Source organism: Vipera berus, assembly GCF_964194415.1.
Source record: "Vipera berus genome assembly, chromosome: 1".
Classification (NCBI taxonomy): domain Eukaryota; kingdom Metazoa; phylum Chordata; class Lepidosauria; order Squamata; family Viperidae; genus Vipera; species Vipera berus.
In genome coordinates, this window is record NC_138202.1 from 362,824,005 (window position 1) to 362,851,642 (window position 27,638).

General features: G+C 54.7%; 1 protein-coding gene across 2 annotated transcripts in view; it reads left to right on the top strand.

Moving 5' to 3' along the window:
- The first annotated feature begins 11,890 nt into the window (after nucleotides 1-11,890).
- Nucleotides 11,891-27,638, top strand: part of MYO1C (myosin IC) — a 49,381-nt gene continuing 33,633 nt past the window's right edge. For both annotated transcript variants that reach the window (XR_014024579.1, XM_081313488.1), the window contains exons 1-10: nucleotides 11,891-11,999; nucleotides 21,950-22,102; nucleotides 22,892-23,007; nucleotides 23,477-23,675; nucleotides 24,093-24,173; nucleotides 24,360-24,539; nucleotides 24,750-24,848; nucleotides 24,957-25,070; nucleotides 25,496-25,567; nucleotides 25,728-25,847. Coding sequence is in view for 1 of the 2 variants with exons in the window: in XM_081313488.1 (XP_081169614.1) it covers nucleotides 21,977-22,102; nucleotides 22,892-23,007; nucleotides 23,477-23,675; nucleotides 24,093-24,173; nucleotides 24,360-24,539; nucleotides 24,750-24,848; nucleotides 24,957-25,070; nucleotides 25,496-25,567; nucleotides 25,728-25,847 (1,107 nt within the window). In the remaining variant the exon portion in view is untranslated. The remainder of the gene's footprint in view (nucleotides 12,000-21,949; nucleotides 22,103-22,891; nucleotides 23,008-23,476; nucleotides 23,676-24,092; nucleotides 24,174-24,359; nucleotides 24,540-24,749; nucleotides 24,849-24,956; nucleotides 25,071-25,495; nucleotides 25,568-25,727; nucleotides 25,848-27,638) is intronic.

Sequence of the window (27,638 nt, forward strand, 5' to 3'; positions counted from 1 at the left end):
GAGATTTTTAAGAAGAGACTAGACATTCACCTGTCTGAGATGATATAGGTTCTGCTGCTCGAGCAGGGGGCTGGACTAGAAGACCTCCAAGGTCCCTTCCAGCTCTATTCCATTCCATTCCATTCCATTCCAATCCAATGATTGAACTCCCTTATTGGAAGCTACTTGGGTGAAGAGTAGGGATGTAAACGCAGAGAGGTTAATACAGAAATTCTATAATAAGCATCCTCAGAAAGGCTAGGGGGGATTCCTAACTTGTGGTTCTGCTTCTTTCTCAGGACTTGCTTTCTCCTTAGGGGTGGGGTCCGACTGTCAACTCTACAACGAACCTGGCCGCAGCCATTTTTGTCGTTCTAGGTTGCCACAAGAAAGGTATTTCTGGTTGTCAGGACCCACCTCAATCCACATCTTAGGAAATAAGAACTCTTGGATGCAAGTTTAGTCCAAAAGGAAAATGTTTACTAGGATGGAATCGATTGTGGGAATACAAGACGGAATCTGAGAAAAGTTACATTTCAATCCTATATAAACCATTCCCATTCCAGCCCCTCCCCTCATCCATTTGGTCAGGCTGTCGTCAGTTGCTAGGTGTCAGGTCCTTCCATGGGAAAGGGAACTCTCCTTGGTTTTATGGTTATTGCTTTCCTTTTCAGTTGTAAATGAAGATACAATCCAGACCTGTCTGTCCCCCCTCCCTTCCCCAGTAAAACATCCCCTGTTGTTTGAAAATCGCTTTAGTAACTATCCTCTCCCCCCCCCCTCGGAGAGATGGCAGAATCCCCAGAAATAGCACGTTGTTCTACCTATACAATTATGAAATGTGATATAAATGGATTCTGACATTCGGCTCTCCTTTCAGAAAAAAGATGAGTCCATCTGTGGGGAAAGAAAACATATAAATGTTAGCCTGGTTTGTTTGGATATTCTGTATGAAACCTCTTAAGCAGCTTAGGTGCTTTAACATGGAGTTTGTTAACCCACTCATTTTCTTTTCTTTTTTTTTTTTTGAAAAGTTTTAAAATACATTTTATCTTTAACAATCCCCCCCTCCCCCTCCCCTACCTATCCCTCCCTACCCCTCCCCCCCTTTCCCCCCTCCCCCCCCCCCGACTTCCCAGAGCTAAGTACAGGGTATAAAAACAAAGAACAATCATAAACATCCATATGCTACCAACAATGAATTCTTAAATCTATCACTCTCTAGCTCATATAAGATAACTACAAACAATACTAATGTTTCATATATAGAGGAAAAAAAAAGAAAATAGAAAGGAAGACTTATTCAAATGCTAAATGAAACTTTTTAGTCCCGTATTTCTTCTGGATATATTCAATCCATTTTTTCCACTCCATAATATAACGTTCTTGCGAATGATCTTTCAAATAAGCCGAAATCTTTGCCATTTCTGCCAGGTCAGAAACCTTTAAAGTCCATTCTTCTATAGTCGGCAGTTCCTCCTTCTTCCAATACTGACCTATTAAAAGTCTTGCTGCTGTAACTAAATTTAACATCAACTTAGTGTCCACAACCCACTCATTTTCTGAGGAGGGGAGGTGTTTCCATGCCACTAAATATTGTATCGTTCCATGGTGTTTTCTGGAATCTAAGATTTCTTTCACTTCAAAATGTTGTTCTCCTTCCACCATGATGGGGGGTGGTGGTGGTGGGATTTTTTCTCGTAGTGGTGATTGTTGTTCTCTCTTTAATAGACTGCAGTGGAAGGTTGGGTGTATTCGTCTAAGATTTTTGGGTCGTTCTAATTCAACTGTTACTGGGTTTATGATTCTTTTAATTGGAAAAGGTCCAATATATTTTGGTCCTAGTTTTTTACAGGGTTGGAGTGATTTCAGGTATTTTGTGGATAAATATACCATCTCTCCTACCCTAAATGGTGTGGGATCGGTTCTTTTTTTGTCTGCTTGTGTCTTGTATGCTTTTCTGGCATCTTCCAACGCTTTCCTAACGATTGGCCATGTATTTTGTAATTGAGCAATCCATTCCTTCAGATCAGGGATAACCGGTTCTTTTGGGGTTAGTTCTGGTATTGGGTTGAAACTCTGGCCTGTAGCTGCTTGAAAAGGAGTGTAACCTGTGCTTGAGTGGACTGCATTATTATATGCTACTTCTGCAAAAGGCAGTAGGTCCGCCCAGTCGGACTGCTGAAAATTAATATAGCATCTCAGATATTGTTCGAGTATATTATTAAGTCTTTCAGAAGCTCCGTCTGTCTGAGGATGGTGACTAGATGACAGTCCTTGGGTGGTTCCTAAGAGGGATAAAAATTCTTTCCAAAATGCCGACGTAAATTGCACCCCTCTGTCAGATATGATGCGTTGTGGTACCCCGTGCAATCTGTAAATATGCTGTACAAAAAGTTTTGCTAATGCTTTTGCAGTCGGGATTTTTTGGCAAGGTATGAAATGTACTTGCTTAGAGAACAGATCTGTGACAGTCCAGACTACGGTGTTTCCATTACTTTCTGGCAGTTCTACGATAAAATCCATGGCTATTTCTTTCCATGGGGCTGAGGGGTTTGCCACCGGTTGTAACAGACCTGGCGGTTTCCCTTGCAGTCTTTTGGCCATCGCGCAAATTTGACAGCTACCCACATAGCTTTCTATGTCCTTTTTCATAGATGGCCACCAAAATTGCCTTTTAGTTAAGTGTAAGGTTTTTACCCCGTTCATGGATTACTGCCTTGTCGTGGCGAAGGGGCTTGCGTAATTCAATGAAGCTATGAGCTATGCCGTGCAGGGCCACCCAAGACGGACAGGTCATAGCCGAGAGTTCTGACAAAACGTGATCCACTGGAGAAGGAAATGGCAACCCACTCCAGTATCTTTGCCATGAAAACCCTATGGACAGTACCAAAAGGCAAAACGATATGACGCTGGAAGATGAGCCCCTCAGGTCGGAAGGCGTCCAATATGCTACTGGGGAAGAGCAGAGGGCTAGTACTAGTAGCGCCAGAAAGAATGAAGCGACTGGGCCAAAGCCGAAAGGACGCTCAGCTGTGGATGTGTCTGGTGGTGAAAGGAAAGTCCGATGCTGTAAAGATTTTTTCTCCATAGGAACCTGGAATGTAAGATCCATGAATCAAGGAAAGCTGGACGTGGTCAAACAAGAGATGACAAGACTGAACATCGACATCTTAGGTATCAGCGAACTAAAATGGACAGGAATGGGTGAATTTAATTCAGATGACCATCAGGTATACTACTGCGGGCAAGAATCCCTCAGAAGAAATGGAGTAGCCTTCATAGTCAATAAAAGAGTAGGAAAAGCAATACTGGGATACAATCCTCAAAATGACAGAATGATCTCAGTTCGAATCCAAGGCAAACCATTCAATATCACAGTAGTCCAAGTCTATGCCCCAACCACCAGTGCTGAAGAGGATGAAATTGACCGGTTCTATGAAGCTCTACAGCACCTTATAGAACTAACACCAAAAAATGATGTTCTTATCATCATGGGGGATTGGAATGCTAAAGTAGGAAGCCAAAAGATAACCGGAATAACAGGCAAGTTTGGCCTTGGAATGCAAAATGAAGCAGGGCACAGGCTGATAGAATTCTGTCAAGAGAATACGATGGTCATAGCAAACACTCTTTTCCAACAACCCAGGAGACGGCTCTACACATGGACATCACCAGACGGTCAACACAGAAATCAGATTGACTATATGCTCTGCAGCCAAAGATGGAGAAGCTCTATACAGTCAATAAAAACAAGACCAGGAGCTGACTGTGGCTCAGACCATGAGCTTCTCCTTGCAAAGTTTAGGCTTAAACTGAAGAAAGTAGGGAAAAGCACTAGGCCACTGAGGTATGAATTAAATCATATCCCTGTTGAATATACAGTAGAGGTGACAAATAGATTTAAGGAATTAGATCTGATAGACAGAGTGCCTGAAGAACTATGGACAGAGGTTCGTGACATTGTACAACAGGTAGCAACCAAAACCATCCCAAAGAAAAAGAAATGCAAGAAAGCAAAATGGCTGTCTGAGGAAGCTTTGCAAATAGCTGAGAAAAGGAGGGAAACGAAAGGCAAGGGAGAAAAAGAAAGATACGCCCAATTGAATGCAGAATTCCAGAGAATAGCTAGAAGAGATAAGAATGCCTTCTTAAATGAACAGTGCAAAGAAATAGAAGAAGACAATAGAATAGGGAGGACCAGAGATCTTTTCAAAAAAATTGGAGAGATGAAGGGAACGTTTAATGCAAAAATGGGCATGATAAAGGACCAAAATGGCAGGGACCTAACAGAGGCAGAAGAGATTAAGAAGAGGTGGCAAAATTACACAGAAGAACTATACAAGAATGAGCTTAATGTCCCTGATAATCACAATGAGGTGGTCACTGACCTCGAGCCAGACATCCTAGAATGTGAAGTGAAGTGGGCCTTAGAAAAGCTGAGCAACAACAAAGCTAGTGGAGGTGACAGTATTCCAGCTGAGCTATTCAAAATCTTAAAAGACAATGCAGTAAAAGTGCTACACTCAATTTGCCAGCAAATTTGGAAAACTCAACAGTGGCCACAGGATTGGAAAAGATCAGTTTACATTCCAATTCCAAAGAAAGGCAGTGCCAAAGAATGTTCAAACTATCGCACCATTGCACTCATTTCTCATGCTAGTAAAGTCATGCTTAAAATCCTACAAGCTAGACTTCAGCAGTATGTGGATCGAGAACTACCAGAAGTACAGGCCGGATTTCGAAGAGGCAGAGGAACTAGAGATCAAATTGCCAACATACGCTGGATCATGGAGAAAGCTAGGGAGTTCCAGAAAAACATCTACTTCTGCTTCATTGACTATGCTAAAGCCTTTGATTGTGTGGATCATAACAAACTGTGGCAAGTTCTTAAAGAGATGGGAGTACCAGACCATCTTATTTGTCTCTTGAGAAACCTATATGCGGGCCAAGAAGCAACAGTGAGAACTGGACACGGAACCACTGATTGGTTCAAAATTGGGAAAGGAGTCCGGCAAGGCTGTATACTGTCGCCCTGCCTATTTAACTTATATGCAGAGCACATCATGAGAAAGGCAGGGTTAGATGAATCAAAAGTTGGAATTAAGATTGCCGGAAGAAATATCAACAACCTAAGATACGCAGATGATACCACTCTAATGGCAGAAAGTGAAGAAGAACTAAAGAGCCTCTTGTTGCGGGTGAAGAAGGAGAGTGCAAAACTTGGGTTGAAACTTAACATTAAGAAAACCAAGATCATGGCATCCGGCCCTCTCAATTCCTGGCAAATAGATGGGGAAGAAATGGAGGTAGTGACAGATTTTATTTTCCTGGGCTCCAAGATCACTGCAGATGGGGACTGTAGCCAAGAAATTAAAAGACGCTTGCTCCTGGGGAGGAAAGCCATGGCAAATCTAGACAGCACACTAAAAAGCAGAGACATCACCCTGTCAACAAAAGTGCGTATAGTCAAGGCTATGGTCTTCCCAGTTGCAATGTATGGCAGTGAAAGTTGGACCATAAGAAAGGCTGAGCGCCAAAGAATTGAGGCCTTTGAACTATGGTGCTGGAGAAGACTCCTGCGAGTCCCTTGGACTGCAAGGCGATCAAACCGGTCAGTCCTAGAGGAGATCAATCCTGACTGCTCTTTAGAAGGCCAGATCCTGAAATTGAAACTCAAATACTTTGGCCACCTGATGAGAAGGAAGGACTCGCTGGAGAAGAGCCTAATGCTGGGAAAGATTGAGGGCAATAGAAGAAGGGGACGACAGAGAATGAGGTGGCTGGATGGAGTCACTGAAGCAGTAGGCGTGAGCTTAAATGGACTCCAGAAGATGGTAGAGGACAGGAAGGCCTGGAGGAACGTTGTCCATAGGGTCGCGATGGGTCGGACACGACTTCGCAGCTAACAACAACAACAAGGTTTTTACAAAGCCAAAGTGTCCTGCTGATTTTGTATCATGGCACAGTTGCATGAAATTGATTCTCTGTGTGGCAGGTATATATAGCTTCTCCCCCACCCACGGCAGTCCATCTTTAATTGTGCACACATGTTTATTTTTCTGGAACCATTCATCACTTTCCAAAGATTTCCTGAATTCTATTCCAGTTTGGCTATCTACCTTCGGCTTCATTTTTTCTTGTGCCCTGGTGGTGACTGGTGCTGCCAGTTGTTGTTCTGGTACAAGTGGTTTAAAGTCAGTAACTCTTGTGCTGTTATATTGGGGCATGCGGGATAATGCATCTGCCAGGAAGTTCTTTCCCCCCGGTAAGTGTTTGAGAGTGAAATTGAATCGGTGAAAATGTTGGGACCAGCGGGCTTGCTTAGGAGTGAGCTTCCTGGGCGTTTTTAGTGCTTCCAAATTTTTGTGGTCTGTCCAGACCTGGAAAGGTATTTTATTTCCTTCTAAAAATTGGCGCCATGTTAGTAATGCCCACCTCAACGAGAATGCCTCTTTTTCCCATATTGGCCAGCGTTGTTCTGTTTCTGTGAGTTTTCTGGATGTGTATGCGCATGGTTGCAATGTCCCCCCATCATTTTCTTGTAATAGTACGGCTCCTACCGCTACATCACTCGCATCTGCCTGTATTACAAAAGGTTTGTCGGGATCTGGGTGTTTTAGGACAGGTTCAGCAGAAAAAAGTCTCTTTAGCCTCTCAAATGCTGCTTGACATTCCATTGACCATTTCAGAGGCTGGCTGGGTTTCACGGGTGACCCCCCCTTCGTTTTCAACAAATTTGTGAGGGGCATGGCTATTTGGCCAAATGCGGGGATGAATTGGCGGTAGAAGTTTGCAAACCCCAGGAAACTTTGCAATTGCTTCCGTGTGCGGGGGGGGTGCCCACTCTAGTACTGCCCTGACCTTCTCAGGGTCCATTTCGATGCCCTCTGGAGATATGCGATATCCCAGGTAGTCGATTTTTTCCTGATGGAATTCACACTTCGATAATTTAGCATATAAGTGGGCAGCTCGCAACTTCTTCAGGACTGCTCTGACTAGTTTGATATGTTCCTCTTTGGTTTCTGTGAAGATAAGGATGTCATCGAGGTACACCAGGACCCCCTTATATAGGTGCTCTCTCAGCACGTCATTAATTAATTGCATAAAGACTGCGGGGGGCCCTTGCAGTCCGAATGGCAATACTTTGAATTGATAGCACCCCATTGGGCAGTTGAATGCAGTCTTCCATTCGTCTCCTTCCTTAATCCTAATACGGTAGTATGCTTCCCTCAGGTCTAGTTTGGTAAAAATCTTTCCTTTCGATAGGTGGGATAACATATCCTTCATTAGGGGAAGGGGGTACAGATTACATTCACTAATTGTGTTCAAATTTCTATAGTCCACAACCAAACGAAAGGACCCATCCTTCTTCTCCCTGAACAGAACTGGGGTGGCCACTTTGGGTTTGGCAGGCTCAATAAATCCTCTAAGTTTTTCTTTATGAATCTCTCCATTTCTGCCATTTCCCTTGGGCTCATGGCATACATCCTGGGTTTTGGGAGTTTTGCCCCAGGTTTGAATTCTATGGTGCAGTCTGTGGGGTGGTGGGGGGGAAGCTCATCTGCTCTTTCCTCACTGAAAACCTCAGTCAGGTCCCTGTATTCCTCCGGTATCTCTGGTAATCCCTTCTCTTTCCCCACTGCTGCTGTCTCCTCCCTCTGCTTTGGGGGGGTGCTTTTGGAGTCTAAGTTCTTCTGCCCCCCTTTGGGAAATTGAGTTCTGCTGTCCTCCAGTTTATCCCGGGGTTCCATTTCTTCAGCCATTCCAGTCCTAGGATCATTGGGCATTCCATGCCTGGGGCCACTATAAACGTTATGTCCTCCTCATGGGGCCCCAGTGATAGGTGGATTGGTAAAGTGGCTAGGGTGGCTGGTCCTCCCCCTGCTATTGTCCCATCTAATTGACTAAAAGAGATTGGTTGTTTTAGCCTCCTCACTGGGATGCTCAATCTCTCCACCAGCGTTGGGCTGATAAGGCAGCGGATGCACCCAGAGTCTATCAGAGCTTTTATTTTGGCTGCTTCAGGCATAGGGGAAGCTAATATAGTCACTGTCTTAAGTATGGGTGGAAGGGGTCCACTTACCAATGGTTCTCCCTCTGAGCTGTCTTCCGAGTTGTCCACCGTCCCTGCGGTGCAGGCCGGAGTCCAGTCCCAGTTCCTGGCAGGAATTGTGGACTCTACAGCCTCTGTCCCCTTCATGGAAGATTCTTTTGTGTTGCCTTGGGGCTTCCCCGGCTTCTTGGAGGATGATGCCTCTGGTTTTCGTGGGGGGGCTTTTGAACAACATTCTGCAGCACGGTGGCCCTCTCTCCCGCAGTTGAAGCAACTTGTTGATTTTTTGGCTGTGGCTGGTGGTTTTTTCCCCTCGCGTGTTTGCTCGGGTGGCAGGCGGCCCCATGGTTTTCCTCTGCGGTGTCTCTTCAGTAGGTCTATTTCCACTTCCTCCGCCAGGATGTACCAGTCGTCGAGGTGGGGTGGGTCTCCTCGAGGCAGGCAAGCATCATACAGGTCGTAGTTCAGACCGTCTTTGAAGTGGCTAAGGAGGATGTCTTCTGGCCAGTTCAGCTTGCTGGCAATGGCTCGGAATTCTTGGGTATGATCAGCCACTGCTCGCCTGCCCTGCCTCACCGTTTTGATTCTCTCCCGGGCCTTACGGTCAGCCAAAGGATCCTTGAACCGTCGCCTCAAAGATGACATGAATCGGTTGAAGTCGTTGAGTTCTGGGGCGTTGGAGTCATGCAAGTTCACCACCCAGTCTGCAGCAGGGCAGATTGCACAATTCGGATGCGTGTTTTGTCACTGGGGATGTCCCGTCCGTACTCTTCCATGTAGCTGAGGACTTGGGTTAGGAAAAATCCCAGTCGTGATGGCTCCCCCTTGAATTTGACTTCCAGGGGCGGGAGTCTTTGGCTGGAGCGTTGTCTGCGCTGTGGCCGGTATCGCTCCTCATCCTGGTCCCCATCTGTGGTTCTGGGGGGGGGGTACTGCTGAGGCAGCAATTCCTGTTCCATTGGACGGCCCCGGGGTTTCAGGTGTTGGATCCCCTCCGTTACCTTTCCAGTTGCGTCCCCAGGCGCTGCCTCGGTTGCGATTTTCAGCTCTCTCCTCCCTCAGTGAACTCAGGGTTGCTTTCATCAGATCAATGGCCTTTTCCAGGATCCGCTCCTCCTCGCTGGCGTGCAGGGAACTCTCCATCTCTTGCCTCCATTCCGGTTGGTGGTTACTACGCCTCAGGGTCGTTTCTCCCGAAGCCTTTTCCCACTCACTTTTCCTTCCAACGCCCATCGACCACCGGGGTTTTCCGTCGTACTGCTCCACCGCTTCTTCCCCGGGGGAATATGCTGCTTCAGCTTCCCATTGTCTCTGGGATTCCATTTGGGGGGAAGACTCCCCCTCCATGGGGCTTCCCTCCTCTCTTGCTTCGTCGCCAGACATTTTATTTGTTGCAAAGTCCCCCGGTAAGGTTTTCCCTTCCAGGTTGACTCTTAAAGCAGATTCCGTCTACTGTCAGGACCCACCTCAATCCACATCTTAGGAAATAAGAACTCTTGGATGCAAGTTTAGTCCAAAAGGAAAATGTTTACTAGGATGGAATCGATTGTGGGAATACAAGACGGAATCTGAGAAAAGTTACATTTCAATCCTATATAAACCATTTCCATTCCAGCCCCTCCCCTCATCCATTTGGTCAGGCTGTCGTCAGTTGCTAGGTGTCAGGTCCTTCCATGGGAAAGGGAACTCTCCTTGGTTTTATGGTTATTGCTTTCCTTTTCAGTTGTAAATGAAGATACAATCCAGACCTGTCTGTCCCCCCTCCCTTCCCCAGTAAAACATCCCCTGTTGTTTGAAAATCGCTTTAGTAACCATCCTCTCCCCCCCCCCTCGGAGAGATGGCAGAATCCCCAAAAATAGCACGTTGTTCTACCTATACAATTATGAAATGTGATATAAATGGATTCTGACACTGGTAGTCTAAACATGAGCAAGTCTTGTGGGAACCAAGGTCATTCCCATACCTAGGGGGAAGAGGATCGTTTAGGTCAGAAAGCCCGCCAAATTGTTCTATTATTGGATAGCATGAGTAGAGGAGTGGGAATTGTTACATTGTATTACTTTGATTCTTGGGGGGGGGAAGTTTAGATCAGGTTTCATTTTTGTTTGAGCCGATATTATGTATCCAATAAACATGTTCTTTGAGGAATGATCCTGCCTTGGGGTTCTGGTTTATTCGGTCTCACTGATTGGAACCATGACATTTTGGTTTCCCCACATGACACCACCAGCTCTGTTTCTTTCCAGACGCAATTTGAGATGCTGCTTACCACCTTTGAAGCCGAGAGGGAAGGTGCGCTCCAGGTCCCTCCCCTTGAAGGTGGTCTTTTGGTGGGACTTCGGAAGCATGCCTCCTTCTCCCTAGCTGCCCTGGCCCTTTGGAGCAGCCTTCCTAAGGTCTGGAAGGCCAGGAAGATGGGCTTTGGGATAGGAGGGGCCAGCGGCGGTTGAACTGATGGAGAAGATGCTGCTTTGTGCACAGCTGACAGGATTGTTTTACTATTGTTTGAATTGGTTTTGTTGTGAGCAGCCTAGGATTAGTGTAAGATAGGCAGTCAGAAGGACGGAAGGAAGGAAGGAAGGAAGGAAGGAAGGAAGGAAGGAAGGAAGGAAGGAAGGAAGGGAAAGGAAAGGAAAGGAAAGGAAAGGAAACGAAAGGAAAAAAGAGGACTCACCTACCATTATGAGCTAGGAAAAACGACGAGTGTGCAACTGATGGGCCCTGAGAGCCGAGCCTGCAAGCCTAGCTTCGATTGCTGGCAGAGTGGGGCCCTGGGTGGGTAAGGAGGTTGCTGGAGGCGGCTCGTAAGTTGAAAAGAGGGGCCACTTGCAGGACCCACCAACAGTTGGCCTTGTGCACTGGAGGGCATCAAGTTGGATAAAAAATGGCATTGGAGGAGAGCTGCTAAGTATCGGATGAACTCTGGGCAAACAGTTCTGTGTATCTTATGCATTCATTCATTGCTACGGAGTGGCTTTCTAAACAAAAGCATTTGGTGCGCTCAGGGCAAATATGTGCAAACACTCCCTGATGGAAGCTACTCAACGGAAAAGAACGCGGAGAGGTTTTGTAAGGTTTCTCAGCCCCTCCTGCCAATGCGGAGTTAGTGCGGAAGGGGCAAGGACTGGATTGTGTGTTGTGTGTTGAAGTCAGCCGGGGGGTGGGGCTGCAGGGAAACCTCTCAGGCAACCTGCAGGCAGACTCTGGGCGAGGCTCCTGGGCCTCTCCCCTCCTGGGAAGCAGGCCCAGCCTCACCCTGCCAGGTGCCCAGCTCACAAGCAAAGAAGGCAAGGCCTTCCCGGGGCTTCTGGCCAGCTGACTTCCTGGAACAACCCCTGGCGCGCTGGCTGTTCGGCTGTGCAGTCGCGGGGTTTCCCTCCGCCAGAAGGAAAACGTGCCTTTCTCTGGCCTCCAAGCGCAACACTCCTTAGGCACGATGGGAAACACTGTTTTATTCACGCGAGCGAGCAGCCAGCGGCTGAGTTCACACGTTCAGGTTTTCTGGTTCCAGGAAGTCACCCTGGCTCCTGGTGCCCAACCGCAGGACGGCTTGGCAGCGGGACTCAGAAAGGCACGCCGCCCGCCGCTGAATACGGAGTCACCGGGATCAGCGCTCGCCAAGGCCGGGGATGCGAGCCCGGCGGCTCCCGGAGGCGCAGCGCACGCGCGGGGGCCGGGCCGCGGCGGCGGAGCTGAGCGTCCCCCGGCCTCGCGGGCGTCGTCTCGGCGCCCACCCTCCAGCGGGAGGAGCCGCGGCCCCGGAGACTCCGTGCCCAGCCGCCGCCGCCGCCGCGCCTGCGCGCTCCGCCCATGGCTCCGCCCGGCTGGGATGGCCTCCCGGCCGTCGCCGCCCGCCCACCTCCCCGCGCGCCCACCTCCCCGCGGGCGCCTCTGGCCGGCGAGAGAGAAGGGCGCGGCGGGCAGAGCGCAGCTGGACCTCGCGCGTCTCGCCTCCCGGATCAGGTAGGCCGCGCCGGCGGGGAAGCGCCGTCCCGAGCAGGGCAGCCGCCCCGCCCCTCCACGTGCAGCAGCAGCAGCCGCGGCGGCGGCGGCGGTCAGGCCGGGCGCTCGGCGCGACGTCGCCCTCGGAGCCTCGGAGGAGCGGCCGGGCCCCAGCCGCTGGCCCGCGAGCCGCGAGAGGAGTGCGGCCGCCGCCCTGCCCCGGCGGAGCCCGGCCCTCCCTCAAGCGCGCCCGCCCGGTTCCGCCTTGGCCTCTGGGCTGCTCGCCTGGCCTCGGCCCTTCCGTCCCGGGGAAGCCGCGGCGAGCCCTCCCGCCCGGCGCCTCGTTCCGCTGCCGCCCGTGGAGGGGCCGCTCCTCCCGCCGGGCCTGCAGGGGCCGCTGCTCTCGGAGCGGGGTCCGGGGCCAGCCCGACCAGCAGAGGGGGGGGGGCGGCGTCGAGCGCCCGGCCGGAGCGCGGAGGAGGGGCTGGCAGCTACGGCGCGGCCCCGTCAGCCCTCCGGGTCCTCGGGAGAGCTAGCCAGAAGGGCCCGGGCGGCTCGGCCCTCGCTTGCTATCCCCGACCGAGGAAGGCGGCGGCGGCGGCGGCGGCCTTTCTTGCCCTCCGCCACCCGCCTGGAGCGGGTCGGTGGGCCGGTGTAGGGTCCCCATTTTGGGCCCGGGCGCTGGGCCAGCTGCCCTACTGGGGGATTTGGCCGTTCCGCCGTTTTGAGGCAGCCTGAGAGGGAGCAGACGCCGGGCCCTGCCGGACCGAACCTCCGGCCCATCTTCGCCAGCGGTCTCTCTCCCGGCGGCCCGCCACCTGCCCCAGGAATCCCCCCGGAGTCTCCCGGCGGAGGGCTGCCGGCAAGGCTGATAGGCTTCGGGGCTGCTGCCGGGGCAGCGGAGCTAGCCAGGTGGAAGCGCTCGGTGCTCTGGCTTGTCTCGAGGAGCAAAGCAGGGAGGGGCGGCTTCGTCCGTGGGTGCGAGTGCGCCGGGAAACGCGTGAGCTGCTCGAGTGAGAAGGTCGGGAAGTCCCTGGAGAAGCCTAAGGGTGCCTGTGAAACCCTGCTGAGAACAGATCCCCGGGGCTCCCGTTGGCTGGCGACTTTGGGGAGCACTGCGGTCTCACTGGGAAGTTGGGCAGAGACTATGAGGATGACCCCGGCTGAACTCTTCAGACGGGGGTCTCTAAGCCCTCTGAAAGAAGTGGATTAGTAGGGACTACGTCTGCCTGACCTCCAGGTGCATTGAGCGTCATCACCAGCCGATTGAATGGCTAAGGGGGGGGCATTCTTTGAACATCTAGCAAGAAAGATTCAGGACACACACACACACTGCAAAAGAAGCCTTTGTCACTTCCTGGGGTGTGTCTCTAACTTCCCAGTCTAGCCCAAATTCCTGGGGTTCCCTGGTGGTCTCCCATCCTAGGGTCAGCCTGGGGCAGTGTGTGTGTGTGTGTGTGTGTGTGTATGTGTGTGTGTGCGCGCATGCTGGTGGTTTCCTGCTTGCAAGGACTGAGGCTGTCTGCAGAGTAGAATTACTTGTCCTGTTCTCCAAGCACCCCTTGAGTAGTTCAGGTGAGCCCTGGAGGGTCATGGAGAGGAGGAAGTCCAGGTGGTTTCCAGACTTGCTCCCAGAATGAGCCCAGTGGCCTTGTCTTCTGCCGGGACCCCCACCCTGATGGATTCAGGCCGCCACAAATGAGATCTCTGGCTGAAAGGACCAATGGCGGCTTGGGTGGGGCTCCTGGCCCTCTGGGGTGAGGTGATTGGGGAGAAAGGTGCCCTGCACCTAGGAGGGAACCTAGGACGTGTGGGGTGAGAAAAAGACTGCGCTGCTCCGATGGACCTTGCCTGGAATTTGACCCCGGCCAGGGCTCTGGGGTGGGGCAGGGGGAGGAGCTGGGGTTTCTGGGCGTGGCTGTTGTGTGCTCAGGCGGGTTCAGCATTCCAGAGGACGGCCCCAGAGCTGGGACCCTCTGACTTTAGTAAGGGCAGCCATCAAGTGGGAGGGGAGGCGGCTCTCCGGAACCCTTGGCCCTGGGAAGGCCCCCTCCCTTTCCCTCCCCCCCACCCCGTCTGCTCCCTGCTCTGGCTCAGCCTGGCAGTGAGCGTGGCAGCAGCCTTTCTCCCTCGGACAGGGGCCCCCACGCTTGCTCCTTGGTGGCTGCAACAGCACCTCTGTGAGGATTGTGCCCCACAGGGTGGGTGGCAAGGGTCTCTGACAGCCCCTCTTCTGCCCCCAAGGGCTTGTGCACCTGGCCTCTGCTCCCCGTGGCCTGAGTCAAGTGGCCCCCGGACCCTCCCTCTCTGGCTGGAGTGTGAGATTAATGTCAGTCGGCACTCAGGGCTTCCCCCCTCCTGACACACCAGGGGGAGAAGAGGCGTCTGCATTCCATGCGTTCCATGGGCTGGGCTGGCGGGATTTGCTCTGGCAGCAAGAAGGTTTTTGCCGCCTCTCGCCACTTACCGAGGCGCCCAGCAGCTGCTCTCTCTGCCTGCGATCAGCCCAGGCCTTTGCTGTGCCAGGGAGGATCCCCCGGCCACTGCCCTGCATGAACTGCCCACACCATGGCTGTGTGTGTGGGGGGGGAGTCACGAGCGGCTGGTTGGGAGTTTGGCAGGTTCTTCAACTAACTCGGGTGGGGGGGGAGCCTTGAGGCCCTCAGAAAAGAAGAATCCCCCCCACCCTCCGTTCCTGTGCTTAGGCCAGCAGAGGCCGTCCCTGGTTGGCACTTTCATCCAGGCGGTGAATCATCTTTGTGGGCAGGGCAGGTGATGGTTTGGCAAAGCCTTCAGGCGGGTGCTATGTGCAGTGGGCAGGCCCTGTGAGTGACAGGGCTGTGGGGGCAGGGCCTCCAGCCTATTCTGCCTCTGAAGTGTTCTGGCAGCAGGGGGCAGCACTGGCTCAGGAGTGGATGGCTTTACCCAGAATTGTCAGGAAGCACTGCGGGTCCCATGGGAGAGGGGGATTGGTCCCCATGGCCGTCCTGCCCTGAGCCGCCAGGCCCCACCCAGTCTTCCAAGTCAGAAGCACACAGAGGCACCCCTGCAGACCCAAGTGTGAATCACAAGGGACCATAGAGAATATCTAGTCCACCTCCCCCCAAGTGGAATCTCTGTCCATCAGAGAGTCTCCCTTGCAGGGAAGGAAAGCCTCCTTCAGGCAGTCAGGAGGTCCTTCCTGACCTCTTGGGACCTTCTTTCCTTCTAACTTCAACTGCTGTCTCTGGTCCTGCCCTCTGGGGTGACATCCGCTTCCTCTGCTGCCTGACGCCTTTAGATGTTTGCTGTCCAGGGTCCCTTCCTGAGCTAAACTTTCCTTGACCCTTTAACCGGTCCTTCACAAGCTAGGTTTCCAGATTCTCAACTCCCTCTGCCCCGGTTTGTCTGAACTGGGGTGCCGAGAGCCGAACGTGAACTTCAAGTGGGAGGCACAGCATAGAGGGACAGTGGCTTTGTCCACCCCCAGTAATGCCTCCCGTGATCGCCTTGGCCGTTTTAGCAGCTGCCTGCCCCTCCTGGCTCACAAGGACACCGGGTGCCTTCCAGTTGGGCATGTATTTGGGGGATTTTCAGTGTCCTCCCCCCCCCCCCCCGGATTGAGCCTGTGGATCGGCTGTCTGCAGAGAATCAGCCTGAGCCACTCAGAGAGGAAGGGATCTGCCGGACACCAACCCTGCCTCGTGCTGCCTCTGTCTGTTGTCACCCATCGGGAAGTGGGGGCTAAAGCGGCTGTTCCTAAGGCAAAGCTGGGTCCCCGGGGCCACTGCTTGACGACCCCCGTGAGGCTCAGAGGAGGCCTGGCCACAGAAGGACCGGGGGGGGGCAGTGCCTGAAAGGAAGCTGCCAGAAGAGGCTGGCCGTGGTCCGGGGGTTTTCCAGGTTGACCTGCCCGAGTCTGACTGGGAGAGGCCACCCCTCCTCTTCCAGCAGGTGCAGGTAGTCCTTGAGTTATGAGTGCAGTTGGGAGGGGAATGTTAGTCGCTAAGCAATGCGGTGGCTAAGTAAGTCATCACGTGACCAGACTTGATTTTATTGTCGCCTTTTATTGAAACTAGCTTCCCCCGTTGACTTTGCTTGTTGGAAAACATTGGGGAAGCTTGCAAACCTGAGTGGCGCGACTGCAAGCCTCTGCGACTGGCATAACTGTGAGACCATTGCAAAGCACCCGAATCCTGGTCAGAGGCCTGCGGGAAGATGGGTAGTGAGTCATTTTTTTCAGAGGCTGCTGTACTTTGAATTGTCATTAAACGAAACTCTCGCAAATCGCTTGCTGGGCAGAATGAGGAGAGAAGGCTTGGCCAGCAGGGATTGCGGAAGAAGCGGGCAGGGCCTGCCTAGAAGTGGGCAGGGGCCTGTCTAGAGGCCAGTCACGGCTTTGAGCCGGGCACAGTGCCCAGGGTGCAACCAGTTGACCCGCCTCTGGCCAGAGAGGATGGATATTTCTACGGCTCGTTCACGGTCTTTGTGCAGGGCTGTGCTCGGTGGAGATGGATCGTGTGCTCTCAGGCCGCTGGTCTGCCTCTGGCTGCCGGCAGGGCCCTGGGAACTCCGGCCGGGCCCCTCGGTGCCCCCCTCCCACCCCCGCTTCACCCGGGGAGGCTGCCATCTGCCGGGCAGAGGAAGAGAGGAGGCTGGGGATCCTCTGCAGCGCCTCTGGCGGCTGCTCTGGAAAGAGCTCCTCCTGTGGCGGCTGAAACATTTCCCCAAGCAAAGTTTGCCGCCTCCTAATTTAAACCCAAGCTTAAGGCAATACATATTTCTTGTCCTGCTCTCTGAGGTAATTTTGAAGCATTCTACTTGCTTTCTATATTTAGCAGTCCTTCAGAGACGAGTTTTATTTTATTTTACTTATTTACTTATTTAATTTAATTTTATTATTTGTTTAATAAACTTGTTTGCCGCCCATTTCACTGCGAGGCAACTCTGGGCAGCTTACAAGATCAAAATAAAACTGTGTGTGTGTGTGTTGTGTAAAATCACAAAATTTCAATAAAAATACAGGTTATAACTAAAAGATGGGCGGCAGGGAGCAGAACATACGGGGTGGGGGACGCGGAAGCTGCTGTCAGTCGACCAACCCCCTCCCCCCAGGTCAAGGGCAGAGCCAGGTCTTCAGTCAGGCAGGTGGGAGTCGATCTCCTCTGGGGGGGGAGATGTTCCCATTTTTATGAAGGCACAATGTAGCATGGCGCAAATGCTCAGAAGCCGCCATTTAATGCAGAGGTTTGTCGCCCTTTCTGAGGCTCTGAATTCCTGGGGGGGGGTCAAGGATGGGCCTCCAACAGACCTTGACCCACCTCAGAAAGGCTCAGTGGGGCCAGGGTGGTGGGAGGGCGGGAACCTGCAGGCAGTCCCGGGACTAAACTGGGAAGGTGAACAAAGGCCTCTTCAGGGGACCGGGAGCAACTCTCTTCCCTGTTGTGTCTGCGAAAACTCAGCGGGTGGAGCTCGGCTTCCCCTGTTGCTGCCACAAGGGCGCCCTCTCCCCCCCCCCCCGCCCTTTGTCACCTGCTGCCTTTGCCTGGGGAGCCTTTCCCTGGGGGGGGCGGGGGGAGGTGTGCCTGGCCCCGGCCTCCTGGGCTTCTCCGCTCTGGAGATTTGGCCTGTGGGTGTGGGCAGCCCCTTTTCTCTTGCTGGGAAAAGGCTGCTGGTGCTGAACAAACAAGCCCTCAGGTGTCTGGAGGTGGCGGCTGATTGCCAGTCTCCACAGGGGCAACATGGCAGCTTTTGAGTGGGGCTGCTTGCTGGGGGCTTTGGGCCTCCCTCGTCCTGCCGGGTGGAAGCTGGTGCGTCTGCTGCACGCAGGTGCCCCTCCTCAGAGCTCCAGTCTGGGCTGCCCACCTGGCCACCTGCTGGATGAGCCCTGGGCGGGGTCCGGAGCCAGGGAGGCTGCCTTGCTCTGCTCCCCCCTCCCGGTGCTGATCAGTGGCTCCTGCCCTCCCCCACCCAGAGTAGCCCCATGCCCTCCTCTGCCGATCTGCCCTTATACAGCCATGGCCTCTTCTTGGCACCTTCCCTGGGGCTGTGCTGGGTGAGGAAATCCTGTTTCCTCCAGTGGAAAATGCAGCTCAGAGTCTCTCTGGGGATTTCTTGTGCCCTTCCCTGGAAAGGAATGGAGGCTGCCCAGGGCGGAGGTGGGGGGTGGAGGAAGCTCCTCCTAAAAGCTCAGACTGGCATGCCCCTCAGGGCAGCCCCTACATCCATACTAAGGGGTGTGAGGGCCAGCAAATCCCCTTCCTTGGCTAATCTCTTTGCATCCCCTCCCCCCCCCCCCCCCCCCCCGCCCAGCACTTGTCTTTTGAGATCCTGAGGACTAGAAGTCTTTTCATCTGATCCCTGGGGAGCCAGTAGCTGTGGATCCTGCTGTATGGGCTGCTTCTTCTTCAGTTCTCCCTGGCGTGGATTGTTAGAGGACCACTTCCATGGGGAAGGACTGCAGCCAGGCAGAGTCTTTTCCTGCAAAGACATTTTTTCTCCTTAAAAGGAAAGTGTCAGCCAGCTGCTGGGCTGGGCTGGGAAGGAGGCAGGCTCTAGTGCAGCCGGTTGAGGCGCAGCCGGTCTCGGTGGCCGGCTGTGCCACATCTGGCATGCCACAGATAACATTGCTGAAGGCGGCGGCAGCCTCCGGGCTTGGCCAGGGAGCCTCAGAGGAGTGGCTGTCTTACGGAATCTTAGGCCCTATGAGGGGGCAGGACCCGGGAGGACATCTAGTCCAACCCCTGTCCAGTACAGGAAGGAATCCACAGAATCCAGTGCTGGCCATCCAGAGGGGAACTTCACCGCAGTTTTAGGTGGACTGTTCTTCTGAAGAGTAGCTTGCATCACTCCTCTCTGACTCCTCTCTCTTAAGGCAGCTCATGTTCCCGGTCACCAAACCACGTGGCCCGCAGAGTTCAGGCGCTCCTCCTGGTGGCCCTCCTGCTGCTCCCTGGTCCCCTGTCTGACCCCACAGCTTCTCTTCTGCAGGCCAGACCGGCTGTCCCCCTCTAACACGCCTTCTGGGAGCTCTCCTCTGGACCCATGCCAGCTTCCCTGGTCCCCCCACTTTAAAACGTGGTGCCCAGAACTGTATTTGGCACTTTCAGTTTCATCTAACCAGCATGAAATGGGCACTTCCCACAGTATGGATTCCACCCCACCCCCCCCGATTGTTTTGGCCTTGCTAGCTGCTGCCTCACATGGTCTATTCCCATGCAGTGGGTGCCCCCCCCCTCGAGGCAGATTCCCCGGGCACTGTCCCCAAATGAGGAGCTTGCGCCTGATCAGCACCAAGCTGTTTGATTTGCCCCAACACTGAAGTCTGCGGAGGTCGTGTTGTCTTCTCAGCTCTTTCCTGCAACTCTGAGACAGCCTTTCCATTCGGCCTCTGGGTCATTTATAAAGAAGCAGAATGGCCCAGGGTGAGGGTGCAGACTCTGTGTGTGTGTGTGTGTGGGCATGGGTGTGGGCGTGCGTGCGCACACGCGCACACACACACTTGCTCCATCTCCCTGCAGGGATGGACCATTAACAGGCATTGGGGGTGGGCATAAGGTTCAAGCATGTACAACCTTTGGACGGTAGCTGTTCTTCTGTAGTCTGTCTTGATCCAGCTGTACGCAGAATATTTTGTCTGTGGCATGTTTTATAGAATTGTTCAGAATATTGAAAAAGAGCTTTAAATTGCAAAGCAATGGGTGACAGCCTCCTCTGAGCAGCAACGAAGGCTTTCCAGCCGACATTTGGGTATCCTGAGTCATGGCAAAGTCCATGGAGCAAGCCCTTGGGATGAGGAGCTCTGATGGCCTGGAAGCCCCCACCCCCAATGAAGCTGGCCGCCGCCATCCTCTTGGCTTCTCTCTGTGGTTTGGGAGTTTGGCCCCTGGTCCGGCCCTCCTGGTTACTCCCCTACCTCCATTGGGTTGGGGGTCTGCCTTCAGCAGCCCTGGCCCTGGGTTGCTCTGGCTGCTCCCCTTTGGGGCATCTTCTCCCTTCTCCAGAGGACCGCAGCGGTTGGGAGAGCCCCTCCTGGGGGATGCCAGACGGGCACCCATCCTTCTCTTTAGTTGAAGACCTGTAGGGCCCCTTTGGAAAAACAGGGCTCCTGGTTGTCAGGATGTGGGTTTTGCTAGTGATGGTTTATTTCAGACGGCTCTGATTCCTAAACCGCCCTGGGCTGCTTCCAGATGAAGTGCATCTTCCCCTCTGTGGCTCCAGTGGGGGCTGCCAGAGACACCTCTGCTTCCCTTCTCTCATGTGACTTGCGAGGCTGGTGTGCTGTGCAATTAGCTCACATGGTGTAACAAGACGGTGGGTTTGTTGTCACTGTGAATTGGGGGGGGCACAAAGGGAGGCTCAGCCAATCTCAATGTACACATGGTTGTACTTTGACAATAAAGGTTCATTCAAACTGCAGCCCACTCTTGCCTTTGTGGGTTGAGGCGCCAGCTTGAGTCAAGTGTTCCCTGAGAGGTCTCCTGGAGCGGGGCGTGAAACCCAAATGGAGCTCACCCCTCCCCAAAGGCCATCTTGGTGGCCATTGAGAGCAAGGCGGCTGTGCTGGACTTTGGACTGGAAGGTGGTTCAGATGCTGCTTCTCCTAATTTGTTTCCTGGGTCCCCCAGGAGAGGTGGGGAGGAGACAGCGAGGAGTCCTGCCCGCCCTGGCAGAAGATGCCCGGCCACGTGCGAGCGAGAGGAGCAATTGGGCTCCCAGCCCTCAGCAGGGAAGGCGGCTGGCAGATGGCTGGCCTGGTCGCCTCGTGAGGACCGCAGGTGCGCCTCATTCCCCTGGAGCGGCTTCTGGGACCCGGTGAGGGCGGGTGATGCACGGAGGCTTCCCTCCAGGGCTGGCGCTCTGTACCAGCTGCTTTCCCGAGGTGCCTTCATTGCTGCTGGAGCAGGGCAGGAGGAGAGAGAGGCTGTCTCTGGGCGGCTTCTGGCGCTGTCCTTCGCCATGGATGTGGAGGGCTTGTGGTCTCAGATCCAGCAAAAGCGCGCTCTGATTCCTGCTGGGTACCACTTGTTCCACAATGAGGTGAGCCGGGGGGGGGGAGCAGGCAGGCGGGTGATAGGAGTCGGTCAGTTGGGGAGGAGGAGGGTACGCGCCGTCGGACCTGCCGTGGTGCTTGGGCAGCCGGGTGTCTCAGACCTTGCTCCGCCTGTCTTGGGAAGAGCCCCTCTGCATTAGTGCCGGTTCTCGGGGAGAGTGGGCAGGGGGGGGCTAATTCCTTACAGCATGGGACATCGCCCCCACACACTATCTCATTACAAGTGGTGGCTTCCCTTTAAGGGGTGGCCCCTTGCTTCATCATTCCTCCCCCCTGGAGCTTTCTGAAGAAATGAAGGTCTCTTTGTTGACTGGGGCCACAGAGAAAGTGGACAGGGATGGGGGCATTTGGCAGTTGCGGGGGTGGGGGTGGGGGTGGGGGGGCTGGAACCTCTGTGGCCTTTCCTGCTCTGGGATCCAGGAAAGGGAACGATGTCGGGCCACTATTCCCTCTGGCAGGGAGGGCAGGGGCAGGGGCAGGGTGTCAGGCCTTCTCCGCCCTGGCACCCACCCCATGGAAGCCTCCCCCTGCCCCCCAAGACCCTCTTCGGTTAGGGTTAGGGAGTCCCAGGGAACCTACCACATTGGAAGGTGTCTCCCCTGTTGCGGGTGATAAGGGAATGCTATATTGATTCCTTCTGTTTATATTGCCTACACTTTTAATAACGACTATCCATATTTTTATAACGATTGTTTCACTTGACTGTTGTGGGCCACTCGGTCCGCTCCTGCTCAGATGTGTGAACGGGTGCAGAGGAAAGCAGAACGGGTGCTCAGAGGGGGGGGCCTTACGGGGAGTCAGCTGGGCCAGTGGTGGCAGCCAGGGAGGCTCGGGGGGGGCTCGCAGCCTGCAATAGGGGAGCTCTGCCTGGCCCTCCCGTCGTTCGGTGCGGAGCCGTGCTCCCGGGTCTCAGCCAGGCTGTGTTCTGTGCCCCTGGCAGGCAGGTGACGGTGCCCGCTTGGCAGAGATGGAGAACGCCCTGACGGCCCGGGATCGGGTGGGAGTGCAGGACTTTGTCCTGTTGGAAAACTTCACCAGCGAAGCCGCTTTCATCGAGAACCTGCGCAGGCGGTTCAAGGAGAACCTCATCTACGTGAGTGCGGTGCCTGGTGGCCACCTTCTGTTTTAACTGATTTGTTTGTTCAATTCTATAACTCCCCATCTTGGTCAATGACTCCGGGCAGCTTACAGTTCAAAAAAATACATTGTAGTTAAAAACACTAGAAACGTTTTAAAACAACAAAAACACTAGAAGCATCCACACTAATCATACCTCGGAGCAAGGTCCTCGGCCAGTGAGCAACACAGCCAGGAAGCGGGTGGTAGACACACGTTCAGCGCCCCAGGCTCACCGGAACAGAGCCGGGTCTTTGGAGCCTTACGAAAAGGCTGACTGGGCTGGGGCCACCTTAATCTCCGAAGGGGGGAGGTTCCACACAGCGTCTTGCCTGGCCTAATGGGGGTGGGACTCCTTCTTGGGGCCCTGGCAGCCCCTAGATCAGAACTCTCTTGGGTGCCTAGAGTGGCCTCCTCACATTGTGGACCAGGGTAAGAGGTCCTCAAATTCAGGGAGCCCCCTTGCTCTGGGTGGCTCGACCGGTGCCGAGACTGGTCAGTGCTGGGGGCCGGTGGCCCAGAGGGAAGTCTTCCCAGGCTTGGGGGGGTCTTCTTGGGGAAGGCAGTCCACTGCGGGTGCTGGATTACAGTGCAAGCTGCTGCTGGAGGGAACTGAAATATCCTTGTGGGCCCCAGATCACGAAGGAAAGGAGAAACAGGATTTTGGTCCTTGGGCCAAATTGGGGGGCTGTGGGTCCCCTTGAAAGGAGCCCCACTGAGCCAGGGCACCCCTCCTGACACCCCCCTGGGCTGCCTTCCTCTTCAGACATACATTGGCTCGGTTCTGGTCTCGGTGAACCCGTACAAGGACCTGGAGATCTACAGCAAGCAGCACATGAACCGTTACCGTGGCGTCAGCTTCTACGAAGTCTCTCCTCACCTGTGGGTACCTGAGCAGGCGCCATGCTCTCCACCTCCCGCCTGTCCCCACCCCGCTTTCCTCCTCCACTGCACTGCCAAGGCCAGCTAATGGTGCAGGAGGGCTTTCGCACCCCTCAGCAGGAACGATGGGCAGAAGGCCCCCCCTGCGGGAAAAGGAGGGTGGGCAGCGCCTGGCAAAAGGTGGGGGGACTTGGAGGGTGGCAAGTCCTGGCAGTGCTCTACTTCCTGCTACGATTGGCCCCGCTGGGCTCGGTGGGAGCCCAACCCTGCCAGGATAGCCTGGCAGTTCTGGGCAGCTTCCACCCATGTTGGTCCTTCGTGGCAGGAGAGACCTGGCAGCCCTTTGGAGAGAGTGCCGAGTCTGGGGAGGGGGCTCGTTTGAGGAAGCAGCCTCAAGCTGCAGCTGGAGCCTCTGTGCTCCTGGGGGAGAGCAGAGCAGAGCAGGTGGCTTCTCTCCCTCCCTTGGCAGCTATGCCATCGCTGACAATGCCTACCGCTCCCTGCGGACGGAGAGGAAGGACCAGTGCATCCTCATCTCGGGGGAAAGTGGGGCGGGCAAGACGGAGGCCACCAAGAAGATCTTGCAGTACTACGCTGTCACCTGCCCCGCGAGCGAGCAGGTGGAGACCGTGAAGGACAGGCTGCTGCAATCCAACCCCGTTCTCGAGGTACTCCTTGTGGCTCACCAAGGAATGGGGGTGCTGGTCTGGCTTTGGGGTGCCAAGGGAGTCATGGCCAGCCTCAGTCTGGAGCTCCTCGGTGGCACGAGCAGGACAGGAGCTCCCAACGCCAGACAGCTCGAGAAAATGCTTCCCTGCACGGAAGAGGGGCCTCCGGGGAAGAATGTGCCCTGCTTGTTTGGAGGGAAACGGGACCCTTCTCCTCCCGGCCACCGGTCTGGGGGACTCCAGTGTGAATAATGGCTTTGAGCTTCTCTCCCCGCCCCCCCAGCTCCTTTCCTCCTCCTGCAGGGAGTCATGTAGCATGTAGTGCAGGGGCTTCTGGCTGGGTGGAGGGCCTGGGCTCTGCGGGGGAGCGCTCCAAGGTCTCCATCTCGATTTTTTCTGCTTTCTGCTGGGATCCAGGCTTTTGGAAACGCCAAGACTCTACGCAATGACAACTCCAGCCGGTTTGGGAAATATATGGACGTCCAGTTTGATTACAAGGTGTGCAAGCTGGGCTGACAGCCAGTAAGAGGGGGAGGAGGAGAAATCCTGCCTTTGCTGGGGGGGGGCGTGTGCCCAACGACTCCGGTTCCCACCCCAGAAGGGCTCCCTGCCCACCCACCCACCCCTCCTGCTGCTGCTGACCGTGGGACCCCTGCAGCCCATGCCTTCTCTTGGGTTGCCTAGGGGGCTCCCATCGGCGGCCACATCCTGAACTACCTCTTGGAGAAGTCGCGGGTGGTGCACCAGAATCACGGCGAGAGGAACTTCCACATCTTCTACCAGCTCTTGGAGGGGGGGGAGGAAGACCTGCTGCGGAGGCTGGGGCTGGAGAAGAGCCCCCACCAGTACCAGTTTCTGGTCAAGGTAAAGGGAGCCCTCCCTCCACCGTAGGGCTGCTGCCCCTCGCTCTTTGCAGCCTCAGCCGCCTCGAACCCCAGGGGTGGCGGGCACAGCGGCTCATGTGGGGATGTTCTTCGCATTTCTCCCGATCTTGCCTTGCTTGTCTGACCTGCGGCCACCTGTGCCTCGGGGAGCCTGTCCCACAGGAGTCCACTCTCTCCCCTTTGCATGCAGGGCCAGTGCGCCAAGGTCGCCTCCATCAACGACAAGAGTGACTGGAAGGTGGTGCGCAGGGCCTTGTCTGTCATCAACTTCAGCGACAGTGAAGTTGAGGTGAGAGCCCTGCCCCCCGCCCTCCCTCCCTCCTTCCAGTGGGAGAACCCTTCCCTAGGGACACCTGCCTAGGGCTGGATTCACAAGACTTTTCCTTCCTTTTTCCAGGATCTGCTGAGTATCATTGCAAGCGTGTTGCACTTGGGGAATGTGCAGTTTGCAACGGATGAACACGGAAGTGCACAAGTGACCACGGAAAACCAGATCAAATACTTGGCCAGGGTGAGTGACGGGATCAGTACCAGGCCTCCGTTTTATCCATGATGAAAAGTTAGATGGAAAGTGAAATGTACCAACTGCCTTTGGAAACTCTTTCAAGTATATTTTGGAATTTAATCTCCCGGAAATATACTCTCTTCACTGTTTAATCTCCCCGGGTTCAGCTGCGGTTGGCTGAGGAAGTGAGTACGGGATTCCTGGGATCAGCCAGCTACGCTGCCCTCCTGTTTGCCCCATCACCTTCAGAGGCTGTGCTTTCCTGCTAGGAAGGTGGGCCTGGAGGGGAGGCGAGGCAGGTGCAGTCCGGCGACAGCAGCCTCCCTCTTTCTTGCTCAATGACTGACCTTCCCTGCCCAAACCTCAGCCCTGCGACCCGCCCACAGGAGGGGTCTGGCTGACCCACTCACGCTTTCTTCCTTGGTCTGAAGCTCCTGGGCCTGGAGAACGTGGTACTGCAGGAAGCTCTGACCCACAAGAAGATCATTGCAAAGGGAGAACAGGTGAGAGAAGAGTTGCCCACAGAACGACGGGGGGAGGGGGGGCGGCAGCCTGGTTACTCCCCTGGCGACGGTCCCTGGGATCCGAGGGGCTTGGCCTGTCGCCCCTTTCCTCGTGGCAAGAGTTCAGACGGAGACCGAAAGATTTTCTCTTTCCCTGCAGCTGATCAGCCCTCTCAGCCTGGAGCAAGCCGCCTATGCCCGCGACGCTCTGGCCAAAGCCGTCTATGGGCGCACCTTCTCCTGGCTGGTGGGCAAGATTAACAAGTCCTTGGCCTACAAGGTGAGTTGGTCTCTGGCGCCCCAGTTGCCGGCCTTCGCAGGAGACTCGGCTGGGCTTTGCGCAAGACGCCACTTTTCTTGGGACTTCTCCGTAGCTTGGGCTCACCTGTCATTTGTTTTGAACTCAGAGAGCAGATGTGAAACGGGGGTTGTGTTTTAACATCCCCGTGAAGCAGCCGAACGTCCCAGGCAGGAAACAGAATGCCCCCTGGCTGCTGGCAAATCAACAGCCTTGCAGCCAGGGGGCATTCTGTTCTCGAAGGGCAAGGCCTTGTGGGCCGCAGCTGTGCAGCAGAGCCTCCGTGGGAGAGAGGAGCTGCACTGCGTCCATTGCAGGTGGCCCAGGGCTGCTTGGTAGCGGTGCCAGTTGTCTCCTCCTTGTGCAGGAGAAGCAGGTGCTGCCGCTGCCACCCAAGCCAGAAGGTCAAGGACTCATGGTGAGACAGAGCGCCCCAGTTGGACAGCAGAGCAGCCTCCTGTGCCGCAAACGGGAGAGCTGCGCCAGGCATCCGCTGAGGAGGAAGAGCTTTGCCACAGACCCTTATTTGGCAGGAGCCCCTCTTTTCAGAAGGGGGGGGATTGATGGCGGGCAACTCTTGGAAGGCCGCCCTGGTGCAGCCTCCCAGGGAGCTGGTGAGGTTTCCCCTCCGGAAGGGCCTGGCTCGTCTCCGGTCCTGGGCGGGCCGGGTTTCCAAAGAGGAACCAGCACTTGATGATGAGCCATCAAGCGAGGAGGCCACGGGCTGCCTTGAATGTGGTACAGGTTCGCCTGGGCTGGTCAGGAAAGGTCCAGAAACCCAGTGGGGTTTGGAAAAATTTCTTCATCGGGGCACTCGGCACTTCACTTGGCACACAGGGAATTTTTCTGAAATGCGTTGGGATTCCTAGCAGTTCCCCTCTCTTGGGGAGGGGTGCTTGTCCATGGTTTCCAGGAGAGCCCCCGAAGGGGGTTCTTAGGCAGCTCACACCTAGAGGAGACGCCCTCTTTCCCGGGCAGTCCCTTGGTTCCCCTGTGGCCCTGGGGAGCCGGGCCTGCCTGCCTGCCCGTCTACCCGTGGGAAAACGAGTGCCTGCCGGGTGTGTTTTGCCCAACCGCAGGTGTGCCAGAAAGAGCTGCGCAGAGACCCGTCAGGAGGGCTGCAGCGTTGTTTTTGCTGTCCGCGATTGGTTCTGTCTGGGAGGCGAGTTGCGTTGGGCAAATGTACAGGCTTCATTGGCGTTTGCTGTCGCTAGTTTCCCCCTCTTAGTGTCTTCTGTAGATTTTAATGGGGAGATGTATTTATTTAAGTTAGAGGCCATCCGTAGCAAGAACAATAGAGAAAGAAGCCATAGACAGAGATGTAGACAACAACTCTCAATAGGTTGCGTAAAATACATGTAGCACTAGGCTACAAATCAGGAGACTGTGAGTTCTAGTCTCGCCTTAGGCTCAAAGCCAGCTGGTAACCATAGGCCAGTCATTTTCTCTCAGTCCTGGAAAGGCGGCAATGGCAAACTACCTCTGGAAAACTTTGCCAAGTAACCGCCCAGACTCATCCAGGCAGTCTCCAGGAGGCAGCGTCGACTCAAAGGTGCACAGCAACTCCCCTGCCCCAGAGGGAAATGAAACGAGGTGCAGATGAAATGCAGCTTCTCCCATTATTCGAGCCTTTGGGGCTCTCCGGGGGAGCCCTTGGCGTGCCAGAGGACTTTGCTGCTCACCAGTCCCGGAAACGCCGGTTCTCGGGCAAAGCAGCCGGCTGCTGTTCTGTCTCTCGCCGGAGGCTGCTTCCCCCTGCTGCTGCTCTTTTAC